The following is a 17472-nucleotide window of genomic DNA, read 5'->3' on the forward strand; positions in this document are numbered from 1 at the left end:
ACTTCCCTGTGTCATTTGACTGTGTGTTTGGTGGAGGACAGGGATCTCATATGCAGCAGCCGTGAATCTTCCCTGTAGCAGTGACTGGTCAATATAATGATCATGATAAAAATAAATATCTTTGGGTTAAACCATGGAACATAAAACAGGACAACATGTGGCAGTGCTTACCATTCCACAGCAGCAGGGGGCGGTAAAGCGCGCGGAGCAGATAATCCGGAAGCAACATGCACAGTGCACTGCTCAGCCAAAATCAAAACAAATCGTTAGATCGCTGAATGGATGAATGGATGAACTGTCTCGGAGAGAGGAGGATCAGCGGCTGATAAATCTCCTCTCGACGGCCAGGTGAGCCTTGTGTGTCTTTGTCTTGTAACACTGTTGTGTAGAGTATGAATAGTGGGTCATCCCCACTATTCATACTCTACACAGAAAACAGCCACACAAAATAGAGTTAAAATGTGCTATCTGGTAAATGGCCAAGTTGAATATTAACATTTGACACCACTTTATTCAGGAGACACAATGCAGCCCCCTCTTGTGGTGACCGCTCACATTGATGTTTTGCTGCTGCTCGTCTCTGGGCTGGCCCTATGGACCAGGCTGAGCGGACTGAACTACCCCAACTCTGTGGTGTGAGTCTGTAACATCCCGTTTGCATGGCTCATTTATCTTTTAGGCTAATGTAGCTGTAAAATATTGCTTCTCTCCTTTACTTTCTTTCTAACTTGAACTGTACTCCTAATTACATTGACCTAGTGATACTGTGAAGCAATCCAATACACTCAAACCTTTTAACCCCCGAGTCTTACCATTCATTCAATGCCTGCAGTAATTTCCCCTTTCACAATTGTGTACAATCAAATGCAATAACAAATTCAACTCACCTAATGAAGATTTGTTGTGGATTTATTGAAAAATAGTGATGATACAGAAAGGAAAACGCCCATGGGTGACCAATTGACAAGTGAAAAGATGAGAGTCTAGGTGCGAACACAGGAGAGAGTAACACCAGCCTCCAGCTGGGGCAAAGTGTGCTCTTACCCCCTAAGTTCACTTGGCTCGACTAACACCGTCCACGAGGGCTAAGAGGTCTAGGCAGTCTTATCACAAATGGAGATTTAAGATCAGATTCAATAGGAAAGACAGTTGAACGTTTACAGTTCGAGTACACCAAGCCAAGTGCCCTGCAAACGATCAACCAAGAAGTTGACCCGATGGTCTGAGGAACACTGGGCGAGGTTTACATTTTATACAGCAACATCAAAGATCTCATACGTCATTTTACATACGTCAGCACATCTGTTATTTTATATATTCCAATTCCAACATTCTGTGCTTAAACTCGAAGTTAACCTTTCTCCAGTCTCGTGTGGTTTCAGATACATCAGCACGCCTGTGTTTTTAGAAGGTCAGCCTCCTTCCATTGTCGTGTGTTTGGGGCTTTTTGTTCTTCTTAGATGGGCCCTTGGTCAAGGTGTTGCTTGTGCACATAGGCTTGTGGTCAGGGCCTCGTTCCACCATATTGATCTGTAACTCTTTTGACCTGTCACCACATCTTTGTTTATTTCATAACAATTTGAGTTGTCATGGCGATTGCCCCAAAGGGTGAATTCTGCCCTCCAACCGGAGATCATCATAATACACAAATATCTTGAGTGCTACTGTCATAGACCGTCACCGACCATTGTACCAACAATGAGTTAAACTTTGCATTACTCATCTTTATATTGAAGAAATTAAGCTTTAGATTTAGAAGTATTGCCTTATGAGCTTGGTTAATAATTGGTTAGCATTATAGTCTGATTGTCCATTGTTTCTTTCTGTGATATTGTTTTTGCCCTGTTTCTTAGGTTTGATGAGGTCTACTATGGACAGTTTGTGTCTCTTTACATGAAAAGAGTCTTCTTCATTGATGACAGTGGCCCTCCGCTTGGACACATGATTCTGTCTGCAGGAGGTTAGTGTTGTGATGGATACAATATTTATTGTACTTAAGCTGAAATAGTTAGTGAAATAGTTTTATTCAAATAGTAAAATCAATCCAATAGCAGAAATTTTAATAGACACAGGTAAGGTTCCAATACTTTTTCAGTTGATAAATATCGAAAGAAATGTTCCCTGGGAAAAGCTTGCAACCCAGTGAAAAGTGTTCAGCGACCATTTGGGCCCCGACCCACCAGTTGAGAAAAACTGATCTGGACGGTACTTTATAGTTGATTTGTAGTGTGAGAGACTTGTCATTCTTTTTTTCAGCGTATATTGGAGGGTTTGATGGAAATTTTGTGTGGAACAGAATTGGAGCAGGTAAGTGAACTTGTGATGACATAGTTATGATGTATGTTTGTGTAAAGTATTACAAAGTATTTGGACTCTGTGGTTATGTGTGCAGAGTACCCAGACGGTGTGAGTGTGTGGAGTCTGCGGCTCCTCCCTGCTTTGTGCGGGGCCTTCAGTGTGCCTCTGGTCTACAGTCTCTCTCTGGAGCTCGGAGCGTCTTACCTGTCTGCACTGGGGGCAGCGCTGCTCTTTTTGCTTGGTCAGAAGTAATTCATCTCGTTATCTTGACAGTGTTTGCAATAGTGGATAATATGCATTTTTTTATATATATACTCTTTAACACATCCACATAAAACACCAGCCCAGCTCTGGTACGCAGGCAGTGTGACTAATGTACTATAGTTTTTTTTTAACTGAAGCCAAGCTGAACATTTTTATACACCAAAAGTATTTTGTAAATGTTCTCAAACGTAATGAAGAGAACATTTCACTCAGCCTAAAACAAGGCCTTACAAATTTCAGGAAAAGCCCCTTGAGATGCAGCATCTTGTTTACAAAGGGGTCCTTGACGTATGAAATTAACATAAACATCAACAATTTAAAAAATTGAATTCTTACACTTATGGTCAAGGTCAAGGTGCCCCAAAGTACTTTCCATATTCTGTGCAAAAATACAGACACACAAAAAAACATATTACTGCAACAATGTACAAAAAGTAAAAACTGCAGCATAATCAAAATGTCTAGGTCACTCAATAAAACAACTGTGATTTCCAGAGAATGCACTAATCGTGCAGTCCCGGTTCATGCTGCTGGAGTCTGTTCTCATCTTCTTCATGCTCCTGTCTTTCTTTTGTTACCTGCGGTTCCACAACACATGTCACAGGTAAGGCTCAACATTTCTAGACTCCACCACTTTGTCAGATGTTGCTTGTTTGATATTATTAAAACATATATTACAATTGATTAAAACTTAATATTATATTGCTAAAAATGTTAAATATTATTTATTTTTCTGTAGGTCCTGGTTCAGTTACTGCTGGCTGCTTCTCTCTGGAGCCTCCATTGCAGTGGCAATAGGGTACAACCCAATTCAAATCATTAAAGTGAAAGATTTTCAACAATGTACGATAGACACAGAACATGGTTTGTATGTGGTCTGTGCTTAGGGTCAAGTACATGGGCTTGTTGTCGTACCTGCTGCTGTTAGGTGTGGCCTGTGTGCACACATGGAGCCTGATTGGAGACCGAGCTCTGAGCCATGTGAGTTCTTTGTGCAACAGAAGCTGAAATGCAGTTGTAGCTTTGTCTAACTCACATCTCTGTGTGTGATAGCTGAGTGTATGTGTGCATGCCGTCTGTCGAGCAGTGTGTTTGGTGGTAGTGCCTGTTCTTCTTTATGTGTTCTGGTTCTACATCCACCTCAGCCTCCTCCACCGCAGTGGGCCCCACGACCAGCTCATGAGCTCTGCTTTTCAAGCAACTCTTGAGGTACACACACTTGGCCCTCCTTCTGTTAAAAAACAGGCTCAAAGCTAAGGGCTGAAGGCCGTTTCTGTACCTTCAGGGAGGGCTCTCTAGGATCACTCAAGGACAGCCACTTGAAGTGGCCTATGGCAGCCAGGTGACCCTAAGAAGCTCCGCCTCCAACCCTGTGCCCTGCTGGCTTCACTCACACAAGGTCAACTACCCAATAAGGTGAGAGGGGCCAACAGTTCAAAATTATTTAAATTCACTTCTTCAGTTGTCACTAATAGCTTTGGCTTCTTTATTTATTTGACCTTTATTTAACCAGGAAAGTCCCACTGAGATTAAGAATCTCATTTTGAGACTAGTGTTTTTTTTATTTAGGCTTAAACAGTGATCATGATATCTATCTTGTGTCTGTTTAGGTATGAAAATGGGCGAGGCAGCTCCCACCAGCAACAAGTCACCTGCTACCCTTTCAAAGATGTCAACAACTGGTGGATTATCAAAGATCCAAGCAGGTTGTTAAAAACGTCTGCACTACTTTATCTTTTTATTAGGCTGTTTCCATATTTTATCTTTTCTAGACTAGACCAAGCCCTTGACAGAATAAGCCAATAGATTTGAATCATGTTCACTGTGCTGTCGTGTTTCAGGCACGAGCTGGTGGTGGGTAATCCTCCCAGGCCTGTCCGTCATGGAGATGTCATACAGTTGGTCCATGGAATGACTTCTCGCTTTCTCAACAGGTAAAATGCTGAATTTGTCCATTATGGCTTGTCAGATCAATTTTTAACAATTTTTAACAAATCCATTAGAACCTGTCGATTTGTTTCTGTTGTGCCAAAAAATCTTGAACGCAAATGTTCCTCTCTTGTCAGTCATGATGTAGCCGCTCCAATGAGCCCTCATGCCCAGGAGGTGTCTGGTTACATCAACTACAATGTCTCCATGGCTCCGCAGAACTTGTGGACAGTGGTAAATCATCATCTCTCTTTTTCCTAGTGTAAACCTTATGAGAAACTAATACAAAACACTTTTCTGCAATGGAATGGAAGCTTATGTGTATAGCGCTTTTCACATAAGTCGCCCAAAGGCTTTTAGCATTTTAGTTCTCTTGCTTTTTGATCTATATTGGTCTTGTTGGTCTTAAAGCTTGTGCCAATTACTGATAACATTTTCTTTTAATTTCTTCCTCAGGAAATAAGTAACAGGGAGAAAGACACAGAAGTTTGGAAGACTATTCTGTCAGATGTGCGACTGGTCCATCTCAACACGTCGGCTGTTCTCAAGGTACTTGGCTGTGTACTACTGCCTGATGTGTCTTTTCTTTGCTTATATGCATATATGTCCTTATGTTTGCACTTATAGTTGAGTGGGACATCTCTCCCTGACTGGGGCTTCCATCAGTTGGAGGTGATCGCGGAGAAGCTGTTCACGGCCCCGAGCAGCAGCCAGAGCTGGACCGTGGAAGAACACAGATATGGAACCAGTAAGTCTCCTTATCTTATTCTTCAAAGACTCTAAAATATGCCTGTATCTTCTTATGGCTTTGTTGTACATGTACAGGTCAAGAGCAGAGAGAACGAGAGCTGGAGCTTCATTCACCAACTCATATTGATGTTACCAGAAAAATCTCCTTTTGGGCCAAGTTTATTGAACTTCAGGTATCTCCGCCACACATTATACTTTTTTTAAATTGGTTTGTTCAACTAAAACGTGTTTGCGTTGGAAGTGGAAGATGCTCAAAGCCAAACAGGAAAACACTGAACACAAGTACAGTTCAACTCCATCTGAGTGGCTCACCCTTGAGACCAACATCGCATACTGGCTGCACTCTTCCACAAATGTAGGACAAAGCTCAGAAAAGCAGTAACACAGGAACTATACCCACCTCATGCCCCCCTGACCTCATTTTTCAGGCCCAGATCCACCTAATTGGGAATCCTGTGTCCTGGGCAATAGCCAACATGAGCCTGCTGGCCTATCAACTGCTGGCTATTTGCTACCTGCTACGGAGGAGGCGGGGCTTCAAGGACTTACCTGATGGTACACCCAAGACCATACTTTTGACTTATCATCTCTGCAGATTGCAGTTTAAGATCAGTTAGTTATTCTGACCGTTTGTCTTCTGTGCAGATGAGTGGAACCGGTTCATCTGTCTTGGCAGCGTGTGTGTTGGTGGGTGGATGGTGAACTTTGTGCCTTTCCTCCTGATGGAGAAGACTCTGTTCCTGTATCACTACCTACCAGCTCTCTGTTACCTGCACTTGTTAAGCCCTGCCCTCGTAGAGCATGTCCACTCTCACCTGCTGAGGTAAGGAAGGATTTTGTGTGTTTGGGTGAGCTGAAACACCATGGGAGCAATTTCTCTTTGTGGTGCAGCAAAAGCATGTCCAGTAGTATTAATATTTTTTCTCAACAGTGTGTTCATATTTATTTTTTTGCTGTCATTGCAGCAGTAAAGCTCAACGGCGTGCCTTGTCTGCGTGTGTGCTGGCTTTGGCAGTGTCTGTGTTGTTAGCCTATCAAAACTTCTGCCCTTTGACCTACGGCAGCCCACAGCTGTCGACTTCTCAACTGCAGAGACTCAAGTGGAGAAAGTCATGGGACATCCTGTACCGTCATCATTAGGCTCTGTTTACAAAGCTGGTTTTCTACTGTAAATTAAAGACGTGTATTATTCCAGAAACACCGGCTATGTGTGTTTTTGATTATTGCCGTCATTTTTTTCAATTGAATGAATAATGTTTATTGTTTTAAAATCTGATCTGAAATCGGATACAGACCTGTGTGTGTCAACAAAACAATGATCCTGTGAAATGAACATGGCTGCTCAACTCCTTCTATGAAGCCTGTTCCTTAAAGGTCGGGAAGCCGGCTGCGAGCTATGGACCCTCCGCAGTGCTCCAGAGCCTGTCAATCATAGATTTAGACTTCCACTTTTTATAGCTGATGTACAAAAATATGATGCATAGCCCAGCGTTGTCACTTGGGTCATGGCAATTTTTAGAAAAATAAATACTTTTTGGAGCCAGGCTTTTAAGCAGTTTAAACAAGGCCCAAAGCTCCATTGGAATCCTGTTTAGCAAGTGTTTCGTCGCCTCTGGCCACCAGGGTATGGTAATTACCTGCCATGAGTGGCCATGAGGACCAAAGTGAGGCGCATTCCCATTCTATCCCCATAGATACAGGTGCTCGTCATATAATTAGAATATCATGAAAAAGTGCTTTTACTTCTGTAATTCCGCTTAAAATGTGAAACTAATATATGATATAGACTCATTACATGCAAAGTGACATTATGTCAAGCCTTTGTTTGATATCATTTTGATGATTTTGGCTCACAGTCCATTTTTTAAATATTCTTCTTTTATGAGTTTTTAATTTGGGGTTTTTACGAGCTGTAAACTGCGATAATCATGAAATAAAACCTAGATCCTTCCAGTCGAAATGTTCTGCGCTTCACTGCACGTCACGTGGTTGAGTGAGTTGCCATGGTAACAGACGCTGGGACGCGGTGGAGGACATCCTCGGACGATTGTGTTGGGAAGGATTTTAAACTAAGAATGCTTTATTTTTATCAACACAAAGGTATAATGTTTTTAACCCCACTCGGCCCTGAGGCCACACGGGGGCTGAAAAACTGACTCACCCTCGACCCCCGGGTCAAAGGCAAAAGACAATGGCGAAAACTGACAGCAGACCTGTTCCCAGCGGGAAGGTGTACCGCCAACTCTTTGACGCTCAGGTAGGTTTAAGTGGAACAACAAACTTGAGAGAGCTGAGAAGTTAATACAGATAAATGACTAAAGGAAGATGCGCTCACGCCCAGACTTCAGCATACAGCTCACACTTCAGCAGGAAGTTGGCTCGGGGTGAATTTAATCAAGCTATTCAATTCTAGACATTTGTTACAATTGCACCAGTTACACCTAACATATAATATTCTGCATCTTGATATACGTTGTCAAGTCACATGTTAACGATGAATTTACAGGTGCAGTTGTCGAGGTCTCTGCTTGCTGGATGGAAAAATCAGAGTGCACAGAGTAACACACAGTGCAGCACAGCCAGCAGGTACAAAGAACAACACCAGAGTGTGTTGGCTGGATGTTCATGGTAAATACTTGGTGAGTACAAATACTAATTCTAATTATTCAACTTCACAATTTCAGTGAAAAAGAACCTGTTGACACAGACGACAGTGATGACGTGGGCGGACTCCCTGACTCTCTGGATTTGTGTAAAGTGTCACAATCATAACATGGTATTATCCTGTATGTTGATAAAACATTGATTTCTTGTACTCTAGTCACCAGTGGCTCCAGTTCAGATGTTGTTGAACGACTCACAAAAAAGAAAAGGACAAAGCACGAAGAAACGCTGAAACATCTTAACACAGAGCTGTCAGCCATGTCTAAGGTACACCGGGTTCACTTAGCCTACTTACTACAGCCAATGTACATCATGTTGTGTATATGTATATTGTGTGCTTATACTCCTCAGATACTTTACATACTGTGACTACATAACTGACAGAGTATGGTGCCAAAAAAGATAAATCCCCTTGATCAATGTCTATTATTGAGCCCCAAACAGCAACATTTTACAATTATTGACCTATATATTAAAGGCCAAACTAGCTCAATCTTATATTATCCATTATTAGTCTTTGAAGTTTTGTTACAGATTATCTACTTTACCTACATAGTATTTCACAATAAACTCCAGCTTCTGAAAAAGTACACTACCTTGTCCTTGCATTAAGGTACAGTTCTGGCATTTGCTTTTGACAGATATTTGAGGCACAGGTGAGAGCGGTGAGTGAGGAACTGCTGTGCTCTCTGCACGAGGTCGACATGAGACTCCGTGAGCTGAGCCACAAAGTGGAACTGACTGAAGAACTGAAGTTATACAGTCTACAGGTTAATGCATGATTTATTTATTTATTATTGTTTTATTGATTACCATAAATAATGTATTTATTCATTTTGTGCAGGACATGTGTTCTCTCTGGGAGGATGTAGAGCAGCAAGTGAATCTTAGACGGAGCAGAATCAAAGAGTTTTACTCAAATCTATGTCAGTCTGAAACACAGAGGACCGTCCAGGTCAGAGCACCTGGTCTCACTCTTGAACAGTTAACGTCTAACATCTTAACATGTACAGTATATTGTATGTGAAATACACAAATGTACCTAAATAATAATAAGAGCTATGGCTAATGTTTAGATTCAAGCTGTGCTGAAGAGTCACTGTGGTCTGCTGGAGACCATCAGCTTTTTACCGCTGTCTGACATCCATCGACTGCTTCACTCCAAGGCTACAGTAAGTCTTTGGACTTTGCTCCCATTTATCAAATGCAGAGAGGGGGTGAAATTAATGAGGCTATGTGGCATGATTCACAGCAGCTTTCAGTCCAGTTTTAAGATTTTACAGAATGTTTGGGCAAATTTTGGAAGTGGATAAATAAGTCAATTTTGCACTGGGCTTACAGGTTACCCATTGAATTATATATAATTGATCTAATTATATATATATTAGATTACATAGAATTACCTCAGAGGAGGACACTTATCCCACGGGGATATGCCCAATCCTGTCAGACCTTGGAAGCTAAGCAGGGAAGGGCCTGGTCGGTACTTGGATGGGAGACCGTTTAGTAACACCAGGAAGCCTAGCGAATGTAGTGAGTGAGTGAGTGGTTGGTGGTGGTCGGAGGGGCCGATGGCGCGGACTGGTTGCCTCGCTTCCGTCAGTCTACCCCAGGGCAGCTGTGGCTACAATAGTAGCTTACCACCACCGAGTATGGAGTGAACGAATAGTGCAATGTTAAGCGTCTTTGAGTGTCCAGAAAAGCGCTATATAAAACCGATGCATTATTATTATTATTTATCTTACTGACTCCACTCCTGCAGCTCTCTTCCTGATCTTGATTATTTATTGCTGGTGCGGTCCGCTTCTGACTGTACGCAGCTTTTGATCATCTGCTGATCTACTGCTTCTCCGTCTGCATGTCTGTCATTCACAGATGCTGAACCAGACTTTGTTGGCTAACCGGCGCAGTGTCTGCCAGCTGCGGCTTAACCTTTTGGTGGAGAACCTGCAGGGGGCGTCAGTGCTCCACCAGCTCTGGGAGGACTCGGTGGAACAGTGGAGGAACTGCAAAATCAACCAGATTATTCAGCAATTCAGGTTCCTCAAAGTTAATAGTGTAGATGTACGTTTGGGTGCCATTGGCTCTGTTTGACTTTGGTAATTGTTTGATGCCGTTTTTCTCTTCATTTTTTCTGTTTTTTTTGCAATGTTTCCATGCTCTGTTTTAATAAATAACTTTAATAACTTAAATAAGTTAATTAACTTTTCACTTCACACTTTAATGTTCAATTAAAATATGCACCGTAAGTAAAAATAAGCATTAACCTGTTAAGTTTCATCCATTAAGGCAGCACTAGTGGTAACGACTGAATGGAAGATACTATAAAAATCTTGATCATGTTACAGTGATTTGTGCTGCAAGGATTTGGATGAAGAGCTGTTCTGGGAGGGTGCAGAGATCAACAAAATCAAACAGAGACTCACAGAAGTTAGTGCTACACGCAGTGAGATCTTCAACAGCCTGTGGTCAGTGTCATATTTATGCACATTTTTCTACTGCTAGAGACTTCTCATCATGAACTGACTGCTTATTTTCTAGTTCTTTGGTCCCTCCCACCGGCACCCCTGATATGGTGTCTGACTGGTTTGAGCAGTTGAAAATCTTTAATCACCAAATTGGTAAATGTTCTCTGTCCTTTCATTTGTCCTTTCTTTGTATCTTCCTTTGGAATATTAAGAAGTAAAGAACGTTTGTTTTTGTGCATAGATGGTCTTCATGCTGACCTTCTGAGGTGCATTCGCAGCTGCTATGACCAGGCATGGCAGGAACGTCTGGAAGAGGTTCATCGCTGTGAGGTATCATTGGATGCTATTACAGTAATATTGATCCAGGAAGTTATTTTTTTTCTTTTCTTTTTGTTTATACTGTAGGACACTCTGCGAGAACTGCAGCTTCCACAGGCCCAGGTCACTAATATTGTATCCTCACGCCTCTTGCCTCTGATTGGTCAGAGCCAGAGGAAAGCTGATGAACAACTGGCTGCTTTTGATGTGATTAAGGCTTTAAATTTAGTTTTTATTCATATAGCTTTCATTGCCTAAATAACTCACTTCCCTGTGTTAAACAGGTGAGTAGTGACTCCATGAGCCGCCACAGTCTGTCAATGAGCAGCTCTGTGTTTAGCTTAATGCACCAGGCATTGTTTCTGTGGGAGGAACACTGCTCCAATCTCAAAAACGCAGAATCAAAAATTGAGCGAGATCTGGAGGAGCTGAAGCACATGCAGGGGGAACAGCTGCAGGTAAAATTGATGTCTTTTGGCATTTTAGTGAATCACGATCGCCACTGAAATGTGTATTTTAGAGAAAAAGACTCCACTTGGATGAACAGCTGAGTATACTGCGACAAGAAAGCGATGAAGATGCGCTAAATGTTTCCATGGATAAAGCACTGCTGGAGCTCCAGGAGCTTCATGACAGGTACTGCACAGAAAGAAAACTACAAGAGGCACCAAAATGAGCTGTCATATTAAAATAGGCCATTTTAATTGTATACATTATTCAGGATCTATTCAGTGATCTCTTCTTTGATTGATTATGTATGTTGTATTTACTGTTGAAATGCTGTGCCCCTGCTCTGGTTGTAGCTATAGTCAGAATCTGTTTGATCAGAACGTCGTTTTGGACAGACTCCCTGCAATGTATCTACACGAGCTCCAGAACTACAGCAGTCGACTCAGTATGTTCTTCTACCTCAGCAACGTCTACGCTCCGGTAATTGAACCGCTCCAACAGACCTCACACATACCGATTCCTGAGCCATTCTCTGACTACCAGCCTGGTGCCACATCATTGGGATGAGTCCCCGAGCGCCAGCCTATGCTGGCAGCTCGCTGCTCCTACAGGTCGCCCAGCGACATTGAGGATGGGTAAAATGCAGAGAACACATATCTCTACAGGGATTTCTCTACAGATATTAATAAAGTATAACTTAACTTAACTTAATTCTCACTTAGTCTCACACACATTGACAGCTGATCAGTGTATTAGTTATGTTTTTAGTGTATGTTAATAAACAAATATGAGACCTATTGTGAGTGTAAACATGTTCAATTATAGCCATGGAATAATGTCCATCCTCAGCCCACACACTCTCATTCATACAGATAAAGCGACTTACCCAGAAACACAACAACTGTGTGCACTGGTCGGACGTCTGGACAACTTTCACTGAATCATTCCCAACTATTCACACCCTGTACAATCGTGTTCTTCCTTTTGAATCGGAATGAATGATTGTGAATTTATCTTGCTTTTCTCTTTCAGAGCCTGGATGAACTTGATCCAGCCTTCAGTGGCTTAGGTCAGTCAGCTAGAATACAGTATTTTATATGTTAAGTTGTACTTTGTCAACGTCTAAATTGATGATCACCATTTTATATGAAGATTGCGTTCCATAAGGGGGCAGGGAGGGCCGACAGGGGGCTAGTCTGCAACGGTGTTAACAGAATTTAATATGATATATATAATATAATATAATAATGCTATTTGGTCATACAGTACATTATTTTAATTCATTAATTGTGTCTTTTTAAAAATATGCTTAAAAGGTTCTTCTGAGAGTCATTATTAGGTATTACAAAGTTGTTAATTTACTGCCCAACATGTTTTAACGGCAAGCGAAGTTTGAGTCTTTATGTATGTTATGTTTAGCTTAAATACACTGTCAACCATCTAATAACTGTAAGAAATCCACTCTTTACATTTATAGATCTCAGCCTAACAGCTACAGAAAGCCAAAACATAGAGACCAAGGAGATGCACTCTGGTAGTGCACAATGCCAGGTGAGATCATCTAAATTAGTTCACTGTTCAGACTCTTTCACACCTCTGTCTTGTGTCTTATCTTGTGCCCGTGTCTTCTCCAGGAGAACAGTGCGCTTTTGGATTTGTGCAACATAAACAGCTCTGAGGAGTGGAGCACGTCCCAGGGCCTCAGGTTCTCTGGCCCGCGCTTCACATGTCGCTCCCAGGAAGTGGACCTGCATCCGAATAATACACATCTGGAGGTGTTTCCCACAGAGCTGCTTTGTCAGACGCTCAGCAGGTTGTCACCTCACTATCCTCTTAGGATTAACCGTTCATGCAAATCCATTAAAGTGCTATGCTTTTGACTGAGAAATATTAATTTCTCTAATTTTCTTAAAATTAAGTCTTATAGACATATCTTGAAACATCACATTGCCACTTTTATCACGATTAGTATCAAACGGGAACGATTTTCCCTGCATTTCCCTATGGGGATTAATAAAGTATACCTTACCTTAACTTACCTCTCCTGTGGTCGGCAGGGTGAGGAGCATGTTTGTTGAGCAGCTAGAGCAGCACTTCCACCAGAGTCTACTCTCAGCTCTCTCTCAGCGCTCACACCTAAGACAGGAGGCGCTAACTGAGCGGGACATCCAGCTGCAGCAGCTCAGTGCACAGCATGTCCACCGGCGTATCTTCCAACCACGACTAGGTTGGTACAGCACTTGCATTCACAGCAAACATTTTCAAGAACACATGATAGAAAGTCGCAGAGTTATGTCCAGATTTAGGATTTCATTTCAATTTAAAAGAATATATACCGTATCTTTGTAAAGGTTTCATATGTGAAAACACTCCAAGACCAAGACCTCTTGTGTTTTATAGCTGAGTTGCAGCTTCACCAGCAGCAAGTGGACCATCACAGTGAGATAGTGTCACACACGATAAGCTCCTTAAACACTGAACTGAAGCAGCTCCTAGAGTCAGTGAGCCAGAGAAACCAGATATTTTCCAGCATGGTGTCCAGCTTAGAGAGCAACCTCCAGGCTGTGCGTAGCCTTCAGCGGTGAGCTTCCACCCATAACACAGGCTATATGAACCAATTCCATGATGCAAGCAACTAAGACTGACCAATCAAATGCAGATTTTTACTCACCTGTCTGTCTGCTGTAGCCTGGAGACCCTCTGCTCCACCTTGAAGGACTGTCTAGAGAATCATAGGGCAGACACCCGCATCTCTCAGACCAACTTCAGGAAACGTGTGCAGATCCAACTAGAGCAGCTGAAGCAGACCATCACACAGCTACTCTGCTCCTGCAGGTGATATGATACTGAATGATGACAGAGAATAGCAAATAGCAATGTGTTTTTGGAATGAGAGCTTACACAAACAAGCCTCCCAATCGGTTGATACCTACAGATGCAGCTGAGTGGAATGAAACAAACCTCAATTTGGCCAAATAACACCCCACCATGTTTACAATATATAGTACTTATTCTTCATGTCTGTGCTTTGACAGGCTTTTCAGTGAAGGAGGGAACTTCACTCCTCATGAAATTAAAATGTTTCAAAAGAAGTTGAAGAGCAATGTGAACAGTATTAATGTGGCAGAGGAGTCCATCCACAGCCAGTTGGAGGCCTGCCACTCCAGCAGTTTACTGCAGGTAAGGAGTGTTTGGTCAGCTCAGCACTAAAATAAAGGTATCATCTGAGCCAGAGCTGTGCTGCAGGTGAAGGAGGTGTACAATCTGCAGGAGAAACTGACCTCTCTCAAGTCTGAGTTCATATTCATGGAGAAGGCCAAGGACATCCTCCGCAGCATAAAGATCAAGATCAAGGCTGTCGTATGTGTTGCAGACTCCAAAACTACCAAAGCACATTTAATGAACCAACAAACTGAATTAAGTGTCAATTCTTCAGGCTGCCACCATTAATCAGCAACAATCAGACACCAGCAGTAAGATACGAGAGCTGCAGAGCCTTCTGGAGAATAGAGAGGCAGAGGTATGAAGTCACTGGTCACAGTGGGTCTACAATCAGACGGAATATATCAAATGCTTTGTATGTGTTCACACTCTCTGCGTCTGATGATGTTTCCTCGCTACATGAATGTGCAGGTGAGCCAGTCCGAGGTCTGCTCTAGCCTTTCCACACTCTGTCAGACTTTGCATCAGCGTGTTCAGTTTCTTGACTTTACCCCGGTATGTAAAATGTCTACTTAATTTTCCTGTTGTATCTTGTATTGAAGTAAACTGCCACAATTTGAGTCCATGTTCTGTTTATAGAACTCAGAACAGCACTCTCTGCAGGAGGCCACTCCTCTGCAAGTGCACTCTGTTGCGCCCTCTGCACTGCAGCCTTACAGTTCAGGGGGTGGGCTGCATGATGACCCTCTGCTGGGGCTCATTAAGTCTTTAGACAGGTATAGAATATATGTATGTTTGTAACGGGGAGAGTTGCCTCTGTCCTGACTATTCATCTGCTGACAGGGACAGAATTCCAGACTCCCCTGAGACAGAGCCCAGAGGAGGAGCAGGTACCGAGCGTGTGTGCTGACTCCTGCTGTGTGTTTGTTATATTCAGAGTACTCATTTGTGCCATGTCTTTTATCTGAAGCACAGACTGTTGGACCTCTGCAGAAAAGAGAAGATTGTCCTCCATCAATGAGGTATACACACATCACATGCATACAGTACTATGACAATTCCAGTTGGCTTCAGTTGAAACTATTTTGTGTAACATTGGGCCAGACTTCTAGATTTAAAATGTTGTTCTTAGGAGGTTGCAGATGTTTGGACCCAGACCAGAGACGGGGCAGGAGACTTTGTGAGTGGAGTCCCAGCCCTTCATTTTGTTTGGCCTCAGTGTGGATGAATAATATCTTTATGTGCTGCAGATCCTGCAGCTCCATAGTCAGCTCGCTGATGTGGGAGGCCAGTGATGCCCTGATACTTGTGGCTGAGGTAACTCACTGAATGTACTGTGGGAATTATGATTCTTCAGAATTTGGATTTTGTTCTTTCACTCCCCTCTCCATGCTCTCTACTCTGCACTGCGCTTTACTCCATTCTAGGGTAGAAAGACCAGTTTAATACCAGTTCATATTTCAGCTGTTATGGAACCTGTTCTTGTAAAGCAAAAACAGACATAAAGTTCAAGCCTTTGCACTTTGTCAGCTCAAATTGATCATCGTCAAATTCTTCCCACTTCATAAAAAGTACAGATTTTATTCCGTCATAGAGGCGTGATAGTTGAGTTTTAGTTTTTCCAAATTTGGTGCAGAGTCAATTATTTCAGATGACATGTTAAATGTAAAACCATGTAAAAATGTTGGGTATTTCAGGACTTTTACAAGAGCAGTCTCAGTGTCAGTCGCTTGCTGCTGGTTCCTGACAGTTTGGAGCAGTGGGTGGACAACGTACAGCAAAGGCTTCTGGGATACCTTACGCAGGCAAAGAGCTTCCTTAGCTCCAGCAAGAATGGTACTGTTAAAGTAGTGTGGTCAGTGAGTATCACTCTTACTAATGCCTGTAAGCCTTTAACACTTTCTCTTTTGTTTCCTGTGTAATTCCCAGAGTTTGTGGAGCAAATATCTTCATTAGAACAAGTGTGTCTTATGTTACCTAAAGTTCTGATTCGTAAACATGAGCTGCTGCACCAGGAAAAACTTAGGACAGAGATGGATAGAATTAGGCAGGACCTTGACCACACTGTGGCAGACAGTGAAAAAGACAAGGTGTTTTTTTTTTTTAACACTTCCATTTTATTTTATTTCGTCTAGTAGTCATTATCATGAATGTGTGCTTTATGACTGGTTGTGCACAGAGTATTCTTGTGGGCCAGCTGCGAGTGTGTCTCAGTGGTGAGGCTCTACAGACTCTCCTCCTCAGAGAACAGCACAGACAGCAAGCACTCAGGAGTGCCATAGACTCTTCTGTCACGGCCCAGAAGGTGACAACATAATACAATACATTATACAATAATACATAATACAAATATGTTTTGCTGACAGACCGTGTACATCAGCGCTGAACATTTTCCCCTTATTTTCTCAGGAGTGTTTGCAGTTGACCACTAATAACTTTGTGAAATCTCTGGCGTCTCTGACAGAAAAACTGCTGAGTCTGTTGGACCTGCTGATCACAACTGATGGTGAATACTCCTCTGGCTGACTGTTTGGATAAAGCACATTGAATTTGTTAAAGGTCCAACTCTCTTACAGAACTAAAAGCAACATCACAGCACTCTGAAAACACAGAAGGTTCTGCGCATAGCACAAGGTAGGTCTTACAGTGCTGCTCCTCACAAACTACCCCACTGTAGGCAGTCAGATGTTTGGACAGAGGTCGGTAGTTTCAAAAGTACTTTAGCACTCTGTATATCCCTTGTATACAGCTTGTGTACCATCTAGCTCACTGTTATGCCGCCTACACAGAACCTGGCAAGGCATCCCATATTTCCACCGGTCACCTGGTGCCATGGCAACTGCCTCCATCACCACAAACAAATGCACCATGGGACATGAAATGGTTATACAGGAAAGGGACACCATCGTCAGGGTATCTTCACCTCAAGGCTGTACATTTTATTTAGACAACAGTGTATGAAATACTTCAGATACTGATACCTTGTGAACATGCTTTGTTGCAGAGGTTTGAAGAGCTACACAGCACTGAGCTGCTTCATCTGGACTCTGACAAACAGAAGCGACTGAGAGAAGTGGAGAACTGGAGTGTTCACTGGAGCCATCAACTGCGCACGCTGAAACAAACTCTCAACTAACAAAACGGCCAAGACTATCAACATTGAACTTAT

The 17472-nt window shown here is 42.5% G+C and overlaps 2 protein-coding genes across 2 annotated transcripts; both read left to right on the plus strand.

The window, feature by feature from the left end:
* The first annotated feature begins 197 nt into the window (after positions 1–197).
* pomt1 (protein-O-mannosyltransferase 1) lies at positions 198–6433 on the plus strand. The gene is made up of 20 exons (XM_079560201.1): positions 198–348; positions 518–635; positions 1854–1960; positions 2257–2307; positions 2393–2539; positions 3058–3166; positions 3302–3361; positions 3450–3543; positions 3616–3771; positions 3848–3978; positions 4173–4268; positions 4404–4496; positions 4629–4725; positions 4948–5040; positions 5119–5239; positions 5317–5414; positions 5483–5596; positions 5670–5796; positions 5887–6064; positions 6207–6433. The coding sequence occupies exons 2-20, from the start codon at positions 526–528 to the stop codon at positions 6379–6381; spliced, it is 2157 nt and encodes a 718-aa protein (XP_079416327.1). The 5' UTR covers positions 198–348; positions 518–525; the 3' UTR covers positions 6382–6433.
* Positions 6434–7432: 999 nt separating this feature from the next.
* ccdc180 (coiled-coil domain containing 180) lies at positions 7433–17439 on the plus strand (the record flags this gene model as incomplete). The annotated part of the gene is made up of 37 exons (XM_079559387.1): positions 7433–7498; positions 7748–7827; positions 7926–7993; positions 8063–8172; positions 8547–8675; positions 8750–8860; positions 8982–9077; positions 9781–9944; positions 10254–10373; positions 10447–10526; positions 10615–10703; positions 10779–10898; positions 10976–11149; positions 11212–11327; positions 11495–11621; positions 12174–12210; positions 12619–12692; positions 12776–12954; positions 13199–13368; positions 13542–13722; positions 13830–13976; positions 14177–14321; positions 14388–14501; positions 14578–14661; positions 14775–14858; positions 14943–15079; positions 15147–15193; positions 15274–15325; positions 15436–15483; positions 15554–15620; positions 16001–16139; positions 16233–16393; positions 16483–16608; positions 16713–16809; positions 16880–16937; positions 17093–17216; positions 17308–17439. 37 exons carry the CDS (start codon positions 7433–7435, stop codon positions 17437–17439), a joined length of 4053 nt encoding a protein of 1350 aa, XP_079415513.1.
* Positions 17440–17472: the final 33 nt, after the last annotated feature.

This window comes from Gobius niger (assembly GCF_951799975.1).
Source record: "Gobius niger genome assembly, chromosome: 7".
Lineage (NCBI taxonomy): Eukaryota > Metazoa > Chordata > Actinopteri > Gobiiformes > Gobiidae > Gobius > Gobius niger.

Bases quoted from the DNA above. Each gene is read 5' to 3' on its own strand.
- pomt1 (XM_079560201.1), top strand. From the start codon at position 526: ATGCAGCCCCCTCTTGTGGTGACCGCTCACATTGATGTTTTGCTGCTG. The intron at 3,544-3,615 runs GTGAGTTCTTTG...TGTGTGTGATAG, and splicing joins GAGACCGAGCTCTGAGCCAT to CTGAGTGTATGTGTGCATGC. The intron at 5,797-5,886 runs GTACACCCAAGA...TCTTCTGTGCAG, and splicing joins CTTCAAGGACTTACCTGATG to ATGAGTGGAACCGGTTCATC.